Below are 16,217 nucleotides of genomic sequence, written 5' to 3'. Positions count from 1 at the left end.
TTGTGACGTACATTCTATTACCACTAGGAACAAGAATAAACTTGTTACTCCAAGTACCCGATTACACAGGGTTAGTAACTCTTTTTTGGGGCAATGTTTTTACAAGAGGATCCCAGAAAATATTATAAAATTCAAAAGAATCGTTAAAGAGCGTTTGTGTGCTAAAGGATATTACAACACTAATGACTTTTTAGTTGACTGCACACCTTGGGAATGAAATGATCGCCTCCAGGCTGTTTCAAATAACTAAAATATAATTATTATTGTACATGCAAAATGGAAAACAAAATATCCCGCTGAGTTTCTTTCGCCGGTTCTTCTCAGGTCCGAGGTGTTAAATTCCGAACCTGTGGTAGATTTTTGACTATCAATAAGCAAGTGTAAACACTTCTATATTGAATAAAGATTTTTGACTTTGACTTTGACTTTGAGTCCCTTCTATTTGGTTGGCAAAAGGAGTCATTGGATTTTTCAGCAATATAGTTTCGAATGCTTAAAACCGCTATACTCAACCCATGCCCCGCCGAGCTTTTGCTTTATTGTCAACTATACCAAATTTTAAGAGAACGTACGAGCACGTTATATGGATCCACGCGAGTAAATTAGTTTACCTAAACTTATATGAGGCTTACAATACCAGAAATCTCTTTACAAATGATATCAAAATCACATCATTATAACCTTGTAAGTCTTAAAAGATCATCTAGCTAGCCCAATTAATTGTAAATACTTCTGATTTAAGCTACGTATTTTTTAAATACCTAAATAAATGTATGTTGCGTGTCGTGAATTTACGGCTCCATTACATAGAGGTAGAGTGTCGCTGGCTTAAAACATGAAGTCTGAAGAGATTTTTATGTAATGTTAAAGTATTAAGTAAATATTTGACAGTTGCAAAATCATGGATGACATTCATGACATATGTCAAACGTCAACTGTCAAATGTCAAACTCATCGACTGATCATGTACCTATTCAATGATTTGATTTGATGATACAAAAATATAAAGAAACACATGGTTTCAATTACTTAAATGCACTAAATTTAGACCTGTTATATGTAAATAAATATTTTCATTTATCTACATTTATCTGTATGTATGATTTTCAGTAAGAGCTTAATTTCCATTGAATATTTACACTTGTTTATATACTTTTTAATTTTTGTTTTGGTAGGTATTACGATGTCAGGAAAAAAATGCAAACACTGTGGCTCTTCAGAAATAGAAGTAGACCCAGCAAGAGGTGACGCAGTGTGTACTAATTGTGGTTCTGTGTTAGAAGATAACATAATCGTTGCAGAAGTAGAATTCCAAGAGAATGCACACGGTGGTGCATCTGCTATTGGTCAATTCGTATCTGCAGAAACAAAAGGAGGGGCTTCTGGTTTTGGACGAGGTTTGTTAATTTTTGAACTGCAATACCAATTTTAAATTTAAAAAAAATATTCTTTGATCATAATTATTGTTGCATTTTATTGTTAACATTACAGTAACAAATTCTGCCATGATGTAGTATTATTTTAAATGATTGAATTTTACAGCCTTTAATGCTGGTATTGGACAAGAATCTAGAGAAGTGACATTGAGAAAAGCTAGAGATGGTATTACAGCATTGTGCCAACAATTACGTCTTAACCAGCAATGCATTGACATATCATGTAATTTTTTCAAAATGGCCCTTGCAAGACATCTCACGATTGGACGTCAGTCATCCCTTACACAAGCGGCATGTGTCTACATGACATGTAGAACAGAAGGAACAGCCCGTATCCTTTTATTGTGTATTAATGCTTTATGCTTTCATATTAAAAGAGAATATTATAAATTAAGATATGTTAAATCATGGGGTAGCTAATACAAATTTATCAAATCTCCATATGAGCTTCTTAGTTTATTTAATATGAACCTATTTTCGATTTTAAAAGATATGATATAATTGCTGATTGCAATTTTGGTTACTTAACTAAATATAAAAAAGAATTAAGATATTTCATTTATTACTTTTAAAACATTCCTTCTAGCAAGATTGAAGAATTTTGCAGCCCAAAAGATAAAAATTCTTTATCTTACCTTTTATATAACAACCTTAATAAATTATCATAGATCTCCTAATAGATGTCAGTGATGCTCTTCAGCTGTGCTGCTATCAACTAGGCCGCACATATTTCAAATTATCTCGAGCACTCTGCATCAACATTCCACCAAATGGTAAGTTTTACATTGTTTATTAATTTGTATTAAAAAAAAAAACATCTTGATTGTAGGCAGATTACAAAAAGTATGGAAAAATATAACTAGAATAAGAAACTTTTTAAGTTTAGATTCTTAAAATCTTTATAACCCTTATGAATTTCAAATATTTATTATTGTAATTTTTTTATTATATCAAACTCTAAAACTATGAGTTACTAGTGTACCTCTAATAAATGAAGAACAGAATGTGTGCCTCAAGTTTTGTTCTAAAATTTATAAGAATTTAAAGGAATATACGAAAATAAGTAATTTAAATTTATTTTTGAAATATCTTGAATTTTTTCTTTGTCAGAATTCTGTCCTATTTGTAAAAAAAAATTTAAAAAATCCATTTCATTTTCTATAAATAAATAAAAAATCATCAATCAATCATATAACAATAATTATAGTATGATATTTCATAAAATTAAATTAATTTATGACAGTATTCATATTAGAGACACTGATGCTTTTGATAAATATTTTTACCTTACTTATTATTAGTTTACTTACATCCTAAAATGAACAAATAAAACAAGTTTTGAAGCTATTTTAATTTATTGCAATGAACTGGTGCAAATATTACTAATTTTCTACATCTACAACTATCTAGAGAGCTTTACAACACCCATATCACATTCATAGATACTTAACTGCTATTCATTTTCAACAATATACACAAGATTTTTATTCAATAAAATAATTTAACATGGGAATGACTTAATCTTTATGAATATTATAACACCTTAATAGCATCTTGTCAAGTGTCACCATCAACTGAGTAATAGTTAAAAGGTCCCAGTTTACTCAAGTGTCAGTCCTCATTGGTATTTGTATTGGCCATTGTTGTGTTTACTGTTGGACCATAGTATATGAGTTCTGGTATCTGACCACCTTGAACTCCTGTCCCATTTGTACTCTCAGATGAACAGTGAAATTGGAATGTTACAGTTCCCATATAAACTTCACTCAAGCCTTCTTGTCCAAAGTAACTCAATTCACTCCCATCAAGTATTGCCGATGCGGTGTAAAAGCATTCTGGTTCAATTTGTATTGGATTTTCAAAGTATACATGGAAAGTGTTACTTGAGCCATCAGAAAAGAATTTGGTATTATGTTCAGCTAATACTCTTCCTAACCGTTTCAATTCAATTTTGACATTGTAGTCAGCAGCACCATTTGATGAGCCATAAAGTCCAAATCCAACAACAAATATTCTCTTGTCAACACAAAACTGAATTGAGTCACAGCGGCCTCTATATCTCCATTGATTACTTCTATATGCACAAGACTGAAATCTGTGACAAATCTGCAATGTATAAAAATAATTACTATTGGTGTATTTAATTACATCAAGAGTATAAAAAAAGCAATATGCAATAACTTATGTTACCTGAGCTTTAAGTCCAGCCCTAGCCTTTACAGGATAAGACAATATTGGTTTACTTGATGCAGTAAAATGTAAAAAAATGTCAATAGTCTCTTGAGGTGTTAGAATACCCAATTGTGCTGCACTGTTTGCAAATTCTTCCAATGTCATGGTTGGGAATCTGATCAAATAAATGGCACTACCAAGCATAGCTCTTTTATTTGCTGGTGTAACATCTATATCTCTTCTCAGACATTCACCATGGGCCCATGCTAAAGCTGCTTCAAACAAATTTATTTCCTTGCAGTTGAGGGTTTCTCTTGCCAATACCGATTCTAAAGTAGACACATCAATGTCCACGAAACCTTCAGATGTAAGAGCCATCTCAGCCTAAAATAAAAATATATAAATTAAATTTAGGATTGAAATGAAACTGCAATACAATTTGGTGAATATTTTATTTACATCATAACATTGATTTATATACTAATATAAACAAATATCACATGTCCCAAACTAACATGCAAAATTATACATCTACACAAAATGTATTGCAGTCAATCTACATATTCCAAATAGTTTCATTAGTTAATCTGATATTTACATCTATAATTCGAATTATTTTTTTGACTAGAAGCACATTATACACACTGGAATGTATTAGACATCATTAAATTCTCAATAAAGACACACTTCATCTTAACCCTATATCACAACCAAAAATTGAGTATTACAAAAATTTTGTATTTGCTTAGTTGACACAATTATTTAATGAATTTGTTCAAATTTTCATTTGAAATCTCTCTCATTTCTGGACTTGAGAAATTTTGACTGGATGATTCTGATAGGTCCATGAGTAAGCTACTGTAAGAAGATGATGGTTCTAGATGGATAGTAGCTAGGTTTTCTGTCGACTCACATACCTGTGCATCAATTACTTCCCAGCACCTTTGCATAAGTTCTGGTTCTTCAAATAAACGAGATTGGCTTAACAGCAAACAGGCATTTTTTGCCGTTAAACTAGTTTCCAAATAATTAACACAGGCTCTCGCAAGATGTGGAACAATGTATTTTTTAGCAACATATAGTGTCGATAACACTGTATCAGCTTCTAATTGAATTTCATCACAATATAAATACCTGAAAGAATAAAATTATTTTATGATGTATTTGCTAATTAAAGGACTAAGAGATATAACTTTAAAAATAATTACTTTAGTAATGTAAGGAATGCTGAGGGTTCAACATCAGGTACTTCTATTTCTTGTTTGCATTCTGCTAGACCACCATAAAACATAGCGTAAAATACTGAGCTACCAGTCGCCAGAACATACTTATGTGCAGGTATAACTTGTGTGTGCCCTAAAATAAGAGAATGATTAAAAAATAGAGTTTACAACTAAATGCACTGGCTAAAATTTTCTTTTTTTAAACAAAATGAGTAATTCTAACCTAGTCCTCCAACAACAAATGTGATATCAGCCATTAATTGATTATTAAACATTGCCGCATTTCTCTCTCTGACCGTGGGCTTGGTTGCTTGCCAGTTGGGGTCAAGCGTCGCGGTTCCAGGGGGATGTGCCGGTGATATAGTAGGTGACGGCGTTGAACTTGTCGATCCACATGGGGAAGGAGGTCCACTGTAGCATTGGGAAACTTGAGTTCCCGTCTCACGTTGAGATATTGTATGAGGAGGCGAAAGGGATAAACCACCTCCATTGTTGATGTTTTCGGCTGAAATAAATAAAAATAACTATTTTAAAATTAATCTTTTACAAACGAAAGGTATATTGAAAATACCCTCAAGTAAACCACACCAGTCAATGCTAAATAACCTATTCTAAAAATAAATGCGCGACAAATATACTAGTAAATAAAAACGGACCTCGGAATAAATCAATATTTACAAATTCCGTAGCTCACCATTCATCCAAGTATTTGTTTGAGCGACTGACATGCTATCTCTGCCTTCAGTTAACCTTTTCGCAGGCTTTAAAACTATTCTTGAACACAAATTGGACATTTTGCACTATCCCACCCGTTTTTTTTTATAATTATTACAAAATAATCCGTCTATCTTATTTCTTTACGTTGCGCAGCCATCTTGTAGCAAATCTTCCGTAGGAAGTTCATATATGCTCTTTGGTATCAAACAAGTGAAACAAGACGGACGCGACTCGCGGGGGCCGGGGATATTTGTAAATGTCACTGCGTTCAAAAATTGTGATACGATCTATACTGTAAAACTCCATAAACAAGTTTTTAATGTGGAACTGTTTTATAAATCTTTCTGTAATGTAATAGTTTACGCCGCGTATAAATTTTTGTTCGAATAAATGACACAATGATATTAAGCAGACATTGTGATTTAAATTTCGTATTAGATAAGAGCAATAAAAATATGAACATTAATATATTTATTATATAAAATCATTGGAATTTAATGATTCTTATTTACTATTTCCATTACATACATAACATGTTTATGTTATGTATTAAATTAAAAAACTAGCTTTCTAGAGAGGCAGTGTAAACGAGGCTTCGAGCAAAGGATACCGAAGTTCAAAGCAAAGCATAGCCGATAATTTACGTCTGGTCTCACTTGTCTGATTAACACGTAATCTGAAGGTGTTCTGTATTCGCCGTATAAGCAAAATTATATTTTGGTAAAGGTTTTTGAAATGGTATTATCAATTTTATAAATTGAAAAAATCTGTTCTAATATTACCATATAATATTTAACGAATTCCTGTAATGTAAAGTTTTTTACTAAATATATTATTTAATATTTGGATTATATAATATTAAATGTAGAATTTTCTTTTTTAAATGAAGTAAAGTAAATAAACTGCAAAATACCGATAATATTTTAAAGAACAGCTTTCGATTCCATAGATGGCCTTAATTTTATACAAGAGCTTTAATTGTATGCTCTGCCCAATTTATTTATGAGTTCTATTATAATCTATTAGAGAATGTATAAATTATGTTGTTACTTTTTTTTAATGAGTTGGTATTTATTTAGATATGTGTCTTCGTATACATTTGTCTTTGTAGTAATTTAGGCGGGACTGGACTGTAACTAATACGTAATGGTCACAAATTTCTCATATATCTATGATTTGATCTGTATGTATTCTCCAGTCATCCCATGGAAATGAAAATTTCAAAGTTGCAGTGCGTACGCCCGCGAAAATTATTTAATTTGATGCTTACTATACTACTATGTCTAGGTGACAACTAATGCATTTTATATTAAATTGAACTAGGTTAGTATTTATTTATAAACCACTGCTGGGCTAAGGCCTCCTCACCTTTTTAGGAGAAGGTTTGGAGCTTATTCCAATGCGGGTTGGTGAATATTATATTATATGTGGTAGAATTACGTTGAAATGAGACACATGCAGGTTTCCTCACGATGTTTTCCTTTACCGCGGAGCATGAGATGAATTCGATCACAGTGCTGTAATATAACGAACTTGTGCGGATACCTGCGGATTGTGACGGGAGGGGTTGGTGGTTGTGATTGGGTAATAAATATCCATCCATTTCACTGTCGTATTTATTAATTAGTACGATTGTCCCGTTGATTTAAAATCAGATTGGGTAAATAAACCTAACAACATTTCCTGTCGATAAATTCTCACAGAAGTTCTTCACTTCTACACTTCTCTCTTTATTGTATATATATGTGAACTTATTCCGATTGTGTCAGATAAAAAAATTTAATAATATTTTGAACATCTCTTATGAGATCTCTTCAGAATAACCATTCTTCGCCCCTCAGAAGAGCTCCTCCGATCCTCGTGCGGTGCACAGCACGCGAGATGACTGATCCCAGAGATGCGTTATATCCATACGATCCTGCAGCCTATACTATCAGTGTGGAAGACTACCATTGCAGTTTAGTGGTTAAGAATCCCACATAACCCAGTCTCCTCCAAACAAACATTTGAAAATGGTTTTATTATAGCAAACAAACAACAATGGTTTTTTATGGTAAAGTCAAAGCATCTAAACTAAGCAGGCAGCTAATTTGAATTTTATTTGGAATGTTGGAATTGATTACAAAAACCGATCAGTAGTTTTAATTTAAAATTCATTACTCTAATTATCTTAACGTGATAAGCAATTATGACAAAATATTTATCTATTATTTATAGTAATGCATCTGTTTTAGTCCGATAATTGCGATATACTAATATTAGTTTCCTAAACTATCGAAAAATGACAACAATTTCAATGATACAAAAAAAATAAGAATTTTTCACTAATCGTAGTTACAAAGAGTCTATCAAAATCTAAAACTTAATTTAAAATAGAAGTTGTTCATTGTCCTAATATATTTTAAATCTACTCATTCCACCGACTTTTTAACATTTAGTAATCATTTTAAATTATCCATATTGAATTATATAAAATACTCATAATAGCAAATCAAATATACTAATGTTAAGTTATAATAAATAACTATAACTTAGCAATAAAGCGTTTTTGAAATAACAATAATTCAACTCTAGGACCATTTCGGTAAGCAGCGAGAGGAAATAGTTTAGGTTACATATATTAAGTATTCATTAATTTATTATCACTGTATAACGTATTCGCTTTAAATTAAGATGTTGTTAGTTGAGGAAATAATATTAGCAATTAACAATTTAAAAAATATTGCCAATGAAAAATACCTTGGTTCAAGGGTCTCACACGTACTGTGTTAGTCCGTCGGCGTTGACCGCGTTGCGATGGCTCTTGACAGTTAAGTTCCGCGAAACGTCCATCTTCGTCGATGAGACTCTCGAAGAAGTCTACACTGCTATCCATCGATGACCGGGTATTAAACGCATACCAAAACACACTGAAAACATTAACTTACATTAAATTATTGCGTTTGGTTAATTTATTTTAAACGTTTTTTTTTTTTGTTTTTTAAACTTAAAGGCAGACATGCAAATGAGCGACCTCATAGTGCTCCACTCTGGCCGTAGACTATAGTACTGTAAGAAATATTTCTTACATTTGTAGATATCATTGGTATAAAATCTTTGTTCAAAGTTGTGCTACTTATTATACTGGCTCACTCACCGTTCAGATCAGTATACGATCGATGGTTTGGAGATGGATTTACTTGGATATTGTTTATTGGAATTGGCGCGTAAGGTATTTAGAAGATTTTCTTATAATTATGTTAAACATGAAGAAAATTTTAATATGTTATGGATGTTAACTATTGACAAATAGTATTAATTAGGTACTCAATTGTGAATTGTATTTAAAATGAAACTTTGTCTTGTTGCCTACTCGAAAATGAACACTTTGAAAAGAACAATGAAAAAATTAATGGCAGACACTTACTCCGGTTCCTACTATATTTTTTATAATTTCAAAGGTACCTAAATTTGATACAAATTTACGTCATTTCAGCAAAGCCTATATTTTTATATAATATTTATACTATTATTATATACATATATTTACAAAGGCAGACACATAGGTCGGTTCTAAGGTGCAGGCAGACCACATAAAAGTTTCTTAGCTGTCCTCATGAAGGTGCATTATTTTGATTCTCGCCCTCTTAATTTCGGAAAAATTAGTGTTTCAGCATAGCTGCAATTTATGTATATTATTTATATTATTATTATAAATATATATTTACAAAAGCAGACGCATAGGTCTTTTATATTATTGTTAGTTGTAGAATTGTGTAATTTAACCTACCGATTAATTTATCTTATTTATAACATACTTTATTACCAATGGATACGTTTGTCATCGTTAAATTTTTTTTAGACCTTCATAATAATTTATCTCTACTAGTCATAGCAAACAATTTATTATTTTATGTCAACACACACTAGTTGACGGTTTTTATATTATCGTTTTCTTCTTCTTCTTCTTCTTATAGTACAGTTTAAAGTAAAACATGGCTGAGTGCTTAGTTCGTTCTCTGATATATTAAACCCTACGCATGATAATCAGATGTAACTATTTTCTGGCTCTATCAAATTCGGTAATACATTAGAATCGACAAAAATATTAATAGATACAGTGTACAATTTGCACCACAAAGTCTATCACCTTGACGTTCGTAAAATAATATCAAGTCAAGTATAAGGATTATTATCGTCATGATAGTTGCTTCTATTTTAAACACTGAAGGTACCCGCTGTTTGCGTTCTGTATTCGGTTGATAAGGTGACAAACCAGGGATGTGCTGGGCTGTTTCCCTGAGTGACAGTTTCAAGGGCTGCCAAAGTAACCTATCCTTGCATCCAGCGTACCTTGTTCCATTGATTATTTATTTGATTTTGAAACCAGCCCTGTTGACTTTTAAACTCTTCCCGGGGAAAGGAGGCGCAATTATTAAGTTTCTGCCCGATTCGGCAAAATATTTAGATAAACAATTGTAAGTGTAATAGGTTGAATAAACAATTATACATTTCTCATTTTAATACTATATGACCTAAACTTATTCAGAGTTTTCATTATTCGTTTTGCTACCTTGACAGAATTTTCATAAATTTTTCACGTAACCTTCAAGGTTGATTTAAATTTACAAATACGTTGCGTGATAGCTTATAACAGATATGACACAGATACATGTTTGCGTGTTTACGAATACCCACACTGACACACTGACAATTACGTGCAAGTGTATTTAAGTATCTGTGCTTTGATTATTTATATCTCTAAATAGACTGTTAAAGTTGAGAACGCGTCGAAAAATATAGTAACAGTTGGTCACTAAGTACACGCACACTAGTAAAGAAGTATGACGTTTGTTGAGTGTCAGGCGTAACTGTCACTCACACCAAGATATAATGTTGCCTCGTTTTGTATTCGTTCTTTTGTAGTGCGACACTCTTATCTAGATATATTAATAATAATCTAAGTATCTGTGTATTTGTATCGGTAAAAGTTTGTTGTAGCAAGTAGGGGTATAAGTCGTAAATGACTTCACTACGGGCACCTTTCATAATATTTTCTCTTTTTTATTTTTACAGCGCTATTTATAACATTTTTTTTAGCCTATGATTTATTAATAATTATAATGCCCTTCTGGCTACTGAATTTCGGCTATAATGACCAATTAAACATTAGCATAGGAATAATATTGTTCATTTTGGAACGAGGTAATACTGGTACACACATACATTAACAACCTGTTTGCCACTGCTGGGCTAATAGCATATTCCACCACGCTGATCCAATTCGGGTTGGTGGATATACAGCTGGCAGAATTTCGCTGAAATTAGACACATACAGGTTTCCTAACCTTGCCCGCCGAGCACGAGATGAATTATAAACACAAATTAAGCACATGAAAATTCAGTGGTGATTTAATAAAACTTTTCATTACGAAAAAAAACATCATCAACCTTCTAGATTTAGTTGTTTTTCAGTGTATTGATTGTCAATGAAGACAAACGATTCTATAATTACATATAAATACCTTTTATATAATTATATTAACCAAGACGACAGACTTTCGCGATGCCTGTTATCCATTTTGTATATCTACAGGTTATCAACGCGATCAAATCTTTTCTTATTATTTTGCTATACATTTCAGCAGATTCCAAGAACTGACTGGTATTGTTACTAATAAAAATCCTAACATTAGTATCTAGATACTGTTTTGAAGTTTATATTAATTGTATAGACAACAAAAAAAATATCGTGTCTGTTTAGTTGTTAATTATAACTTTTTGAATTGTATTTAACATTTTAAAAAGTTTTGCCACTATTTTAAGGAGGTGAAAGTATGAGAACTCTTTGCTCAAAAAAAAAAACTTGAACACATTCACCTTAAACTATTATGCGTTTATGGCGCTGCAGCACATGATACGTATATTCACAGTTTTTTTATTAAAATCTGTTCTTCACTGATCCAACCTAGTTATTTAATATAAACCTTACACTAAAGTCATTTTAATAAATGATAATGAAAATATAATTTATACCAAAAACACTTTGAAATTGGATCATAAGTTCCCGAGATTATCTCCTCCATATAAACAAGTAAATTTTACCATTTTATCATAGATAATAGAGTATACATGGTTAAAACTAGGGCACTAACTGAAAATACTATACATGTAGTAAAAAGGAAGGAACTGTAACGGTATTTAGATTGTTAAATTAAATAAATATCCCCGCTGTCTAAATTTAGTGAATTTACACAGGTGTAAACCTAGCTCAAGTTTTAGGGAATGGTTCTTATTTTGGAAAGCTGAATATTGTCTTAGTATTGTATGTTATGTTTCATAATATAAAACAACAATTGAGTTATTTTGCACATGCACTTCAAACATATTTAATAATTTAATTATATTCAAAAAAGAAGTCTGGTCTATTATTATACTTACAATAGTATTATTTTATTATTATTTCATTGTCTCGTAGGAAAATAGTAAAAATGTTGCTATTCGTATCATTCGTAAATATATAATTACGTTTTTAAAATAATATAATCAAATGATCGTATAACAATAATAACATGTACGTAATATACCTAACATAAAGTAAAAAATAACTATTTAATCTATTGATATATTATATTACAATAAGAATTTGACCAAAAAAGGTCAAATGGCAATTTTTTAGTATTAAATGTCTAATACATAATCATACTGTTTAATAAAGATTCGAATTTACATAGAACTTCATTAAAATATTTTACAATTGCTTATTTTTTTCGGTTTAATTCCATATATGTACGCTTATGATTGTACCTGTACAAGACTGCTCATAAGTCGTAGTGTCGTTCGCCCACGTTAAATTTGTATCATTCACTCCTGTTTCAAATATAAATGATGATTTAAACGAATGAGCAAGACATACGAGTATAGTTCATCATTGTGTGCGTAAATATAAGTAGATACATTCCCAATTCCCTCACTTATCGGATGAGACGAAAATCCGACGCGACCTAAAACAGTTCAGGCGTTGGGTTCAAACTATTATGACAAATAAATGTCCCAGTAATATTAAATTATTTACGAAATATCAGAGAAATTGACGTATTGTTTTACACGTATATATACTTTACTCTTTCGGATCATCGCGTCAAGTTATGTGGGATTAAATCCTCATCCATGAATAGTTTATCAATCGTATCATGTTTTTAGGGAGACCCGATTGTTCCTGATATTGAGTAGCCTTATAAAAAGTTATATTAAATAAATGATAAATTGTCTTGGAGTTAGTATACGTCGATTTTCATTCAAGTTACATATAAATTTAATTTTTAAAAATGAATAGATTATATATTTATTATATTAATTAGAGAAAAAAAAACTTAGATTTTCTGACGGCTCTTCTCGAGAGAATCTACATTCCGAAATATCCTCTAGTTAATCTCTTTGAATAGAGCGGACTACCTACTTGAATCTTAAATTAGAAAAGGTAAGTCAAAAAGTGTGAATCATTATCTATCTTTTACAATTAGGTCATAGTAATCATTTAATTGTCATATACTATTAAGCCTTATCAAAATAAATTATAGTAAGTTACAAAGTAATTACGATTAGTACTTTCTGTGAATACATTTGTTTATTTTATATCATTTGTACTTGCAATTCCAACCATATTTGGTAGAACGCAATAGAAAAAAAGCCCTTTTTCAAAAATATGGGCGATTGCATGAGAACGCTTAGCGCGGTAGTGATTTTAATTTTACATTTGTTTATATATCACTTTATTCAAAATAATAATGTTATCAGGTAATATAATCTTCTACGTGCCATCTAGGTAAACAACTGTAGCACTTTTTTATTACTTTTCATTCGCAAAAGCAAAGCGGAGACTATTGCTCCGTTATAGTGTTCCAATTTGGTAACTTGGTGGCAGGGCAAGTTTTTGTTTATGCGAGCCGGTTTGGGTAGCTACCTCCTACTCATCACATTTTCTACTGCCATATAGCAATACCTTAGTAGTAGGTACTTGTTCTGGTCCGAAGGGTGAGTGAGACAGTTTAATTACAGGTATAAGGGACATAAAATCTTCGCCTTCGCGATGTAAGGAAAGATTGATATTTTTTATATAGCCAACCACCGATGGAGACTTATGTAAAGTAAAGGCGAGTCGGCTACTGTTCTTGCTTACAAGCGTGAGGAAATCGGACGGGAATGTTATATAATCAGCGAGCCTTTCTGTCCGTTTGTTTTTCTGATACGAATAAAATGAACTAATTAATTACTAAAACCAAACAATAGTTACATCGTGGGACTCATAGCTCGTAGAATAAGAAAATAAATTGAGTTTCTCATTTGATGATGTTATGTAATTATTCAAAGTCGCTCAAATAATGTTTTATATTATAGCGTTTTATAAATATGTTGTTGGGATATTAAAACTCGTACTCAAGTCTAGTCAGCTTATTGAAAAAGGTCGTATGTTACACGAGAGCAACAAACCTTTTATTTTTAAGAGTTTTATTAGTAAAACACATAATTATATGAATTTATTTTCTCTACTATTTCCTTAGTAACCGATGTATGGACGTGAAGATTTGGTTCACTTTAAAAAGTTACAGTGACATACATTGATTGCGGATTTAAATTGGACATACTACCTTTTGCACCATCAGTGCCGCAATATAATTGCACAAAACATTCATTTGACATTTTTTCAGTAATCATTATTAGTATTTTTTCAAGAAATATTTGTATATAAACGAACCGATATATGAAGAACAATAGATCAGCTTTGGTAAATATCCAACGTAAAAATATTTTTCCAACTACAACTGGTAATATCTTCGGTATTCGCGTGGTTCTTCCCTTCATTTCATTCCATTTCCACCAAAAGACATGATCGGTACAAACTTTCACAACACTACACAAATAACAGTAAGACTAGATAAATAATTGACTAGTAAACGTTCGATACAACGAAGTTATTGTACAAAGCGCGCGCGCATGCGCTCACGACTGAGTGCGTTCACGACGCTCCGGTCTCGCGAGCAAGCCTTAGGCTGAGTGAGAACGGTTCTTACGCAAGGTCGGTTAGGGCACCTGTCTCCGTCGAAGTGGAGCGCGAAAGTGCATGATGTCATTCTTATCGTGCCGAAAAGTAGCTTTCATAATAATTATCTTTTTGACAGTATCGAAATATGTAACAGACCTTTGTTCGTTTTTTGATATTCATAAAAATAAACATTAAATGTACCTTACAAGGACACTTTTTATCGATAAAAATAAATGCTTTTAGTACGAATTTAATTACATTGTAGTTGTTGACCAAAAAAGTAATTTTATTTCTAATATGCATTATAGTGCTATTATAAGTATAAAATCTTTTGTGGATATGATTATATGTAATAAATAAGGATTTTTATAAATAAATGTTTTGATCAAAATAAATAAAAATGTTTTAGAGTTAGTAAAAGATTAAGTTCAATACCGAGTTTACACATCTTAAAACTTAATACTTACGATTACTTTTTATTTATTAAATCAAAATTACTGTTCACATTTAACTTATACAATAACAATGGAATATCAAAAATATCAAGGATTATTATTGACTATATACATATATCGATCTATTGTTCGTGTCGTTGGTTTATACGTTCATATCGTCATAGTGACAATATACGGCATGCTCAATTTGGTATGCGCAGTGCGTCAGCATCGCCGGTAAAGAGGAATGAATATGCAGAGGTGGATTGGATCGAGACTAGAACTGATTTTTTATCTGCATCATTAAAATTACCAGTATGTCGCCATCTCTTCCTCTTTCCTATGGTCCCAAGGACGGGTCACTACGCTCCTAGATCACTGACATATTTACGTGCATCAAGCAAGGCAAAGTTAGGCAAAGACAGCCTTTGAAAGAAATATGGTTTTCCATGGAGTGATTGCAAGCTGTCCCATCGCGGATATACCGAATTTTTGTGCATTGTTGATCGAGTTACCCAGCTTTAGTGACACTCTTCTCACGGTGCGTTTTTGCGAGATATCGTAATGCTGTTCGTACAATCATGGGCCGAAGGAAGCCTTTAAGCGAAATAAGTATTTTAATTGAAAATCAGATTCGCACTGAGTTATCGGTGATCTTTTATTTGACAGAAGTAAAATAAACAGACTTATATATTTATTTTATGTCATAAATTGACGGACGAGTATATGTGCCACCTAATGTTAAGTGCTCACCACCGCCCATAGACAATGGCGCTGTAAGAAATATTAACCATTCCTTACATCGCCAATGCGCCCCCAACGTTGGTAACTAAGATATTATGTCCCTTGTGCCTGTAGTTACACTATATTAGAAAACATGACAAATTACTTAACTAGATTAAATTCAGATCAAGATTAAAATTAATCACTTTACTAACCGTGATCGCATGGAATGACGGCAAGAATGCTAGCGGCATTTCCCGGTTGATTTGCAATTCCGACTGTGTGAAAATTACCACTGATGCGAATATGAGTTTATTTGGTGAATTATTTGTTTGTATTTTATATTTAATTCTTATATGTATAATACTTGTGTGGGTGTAAATACGTTGTAGTTATATAATTTGACTCTACCAAATATATACATGTCGGAGGAAGATATGAGTCGGGTTGATTGATGTTTGCGTGTATAACACACAATATTATTTGTTTA

At 31.7% G+C, this 16,217-nt stretch overlaps 2 protein-coding genes across 3 annotated transcripts in view; one reads left to right on the top strand and one right to left on the bottom strand.

Annotated features, from left to right (window-relative positions):
- The first annotated feature begins 948 nt into the window (after positions 1-948).
- Positions 949-16,217, top strand: part of LOC113396102 (transcription factor IIIB 90 kDa subunit) — a 31,395-nt gene continuing 16,126 nt past the window's right edge. The window contains exons 1-4 of the mRNA XM_026633892.2: positions 949-1,093; positions 1,176-1,397; positions 1,543-1,767; positions 2,105-2,209. Coding sequence (XP_026489677.1) covers positions 991-1,093; positions 1,176-1,397; positions 1,543-1,767; positions 2,105-2,209 — 655 coding nt within the window. The 5' untranslated portion in view covers positions 949-990. The remainder of the gene's footprint in view (positions 1,094-1,175; positions 1,398-1,542; positions 1,768-2,104; positions 2,210-16,217) is intronic.
- Lute (lute) lies at positions 2,773-14,575 on the bottom strand. Of its 2 annotated transcripts, XM_026633896.2 has the most exons (7): positions 14,283-14,575; positions 8,288-8,457; positions 5,055-5,336; positions 4,817-4,964; positions 4,526-4,742; positions 3,627-3,992; positions 2,773-3,542 (listed from the first exon to the last, which is right to left on the bottom strand). In XM_026633896.2, the coding sequence occupies exons 1-7, from the start codon at positions 14,387-14,389 to the stop codon at positions 3,048-3,050; spliced, it is 1,785 nt and encodes a 594-aa protein (XP_026489681.1). In that variant the 5' UTR covers positions 14,390-14,575; the 3' UTR covers positions 2,773-3,047. The 2 variants fall into 2 exon arrangements, with proteins under 2 accessions (XP_026489681.1, XP_026489682.1); XM_026633897.2 differs by lacking the exons at positions 8,288-8,457; positions 14,283-14,575 and adding an exon at positions 5,526-5,805.

Source organism: Vanessa tameamea, chromosome 19 (genome assembly GCF_037043105.1).
Source record: "Vanessa tameamea isolate UH-Manoa-2023 chromosome 19, ilVanTame1 primary haplotype, whole genome shotgun sequence".
NCBI classification, from domain to species: domain Eukaryota; kingdom Metazoa; phylum Arthropoda; class Insecta; order Lepidoptera; family Nymphalidae; genus Vanessa; species Vanessa tameamea.
This window is presented reverse-complemented; position numbering and strand designations above follow the sequence as displayed.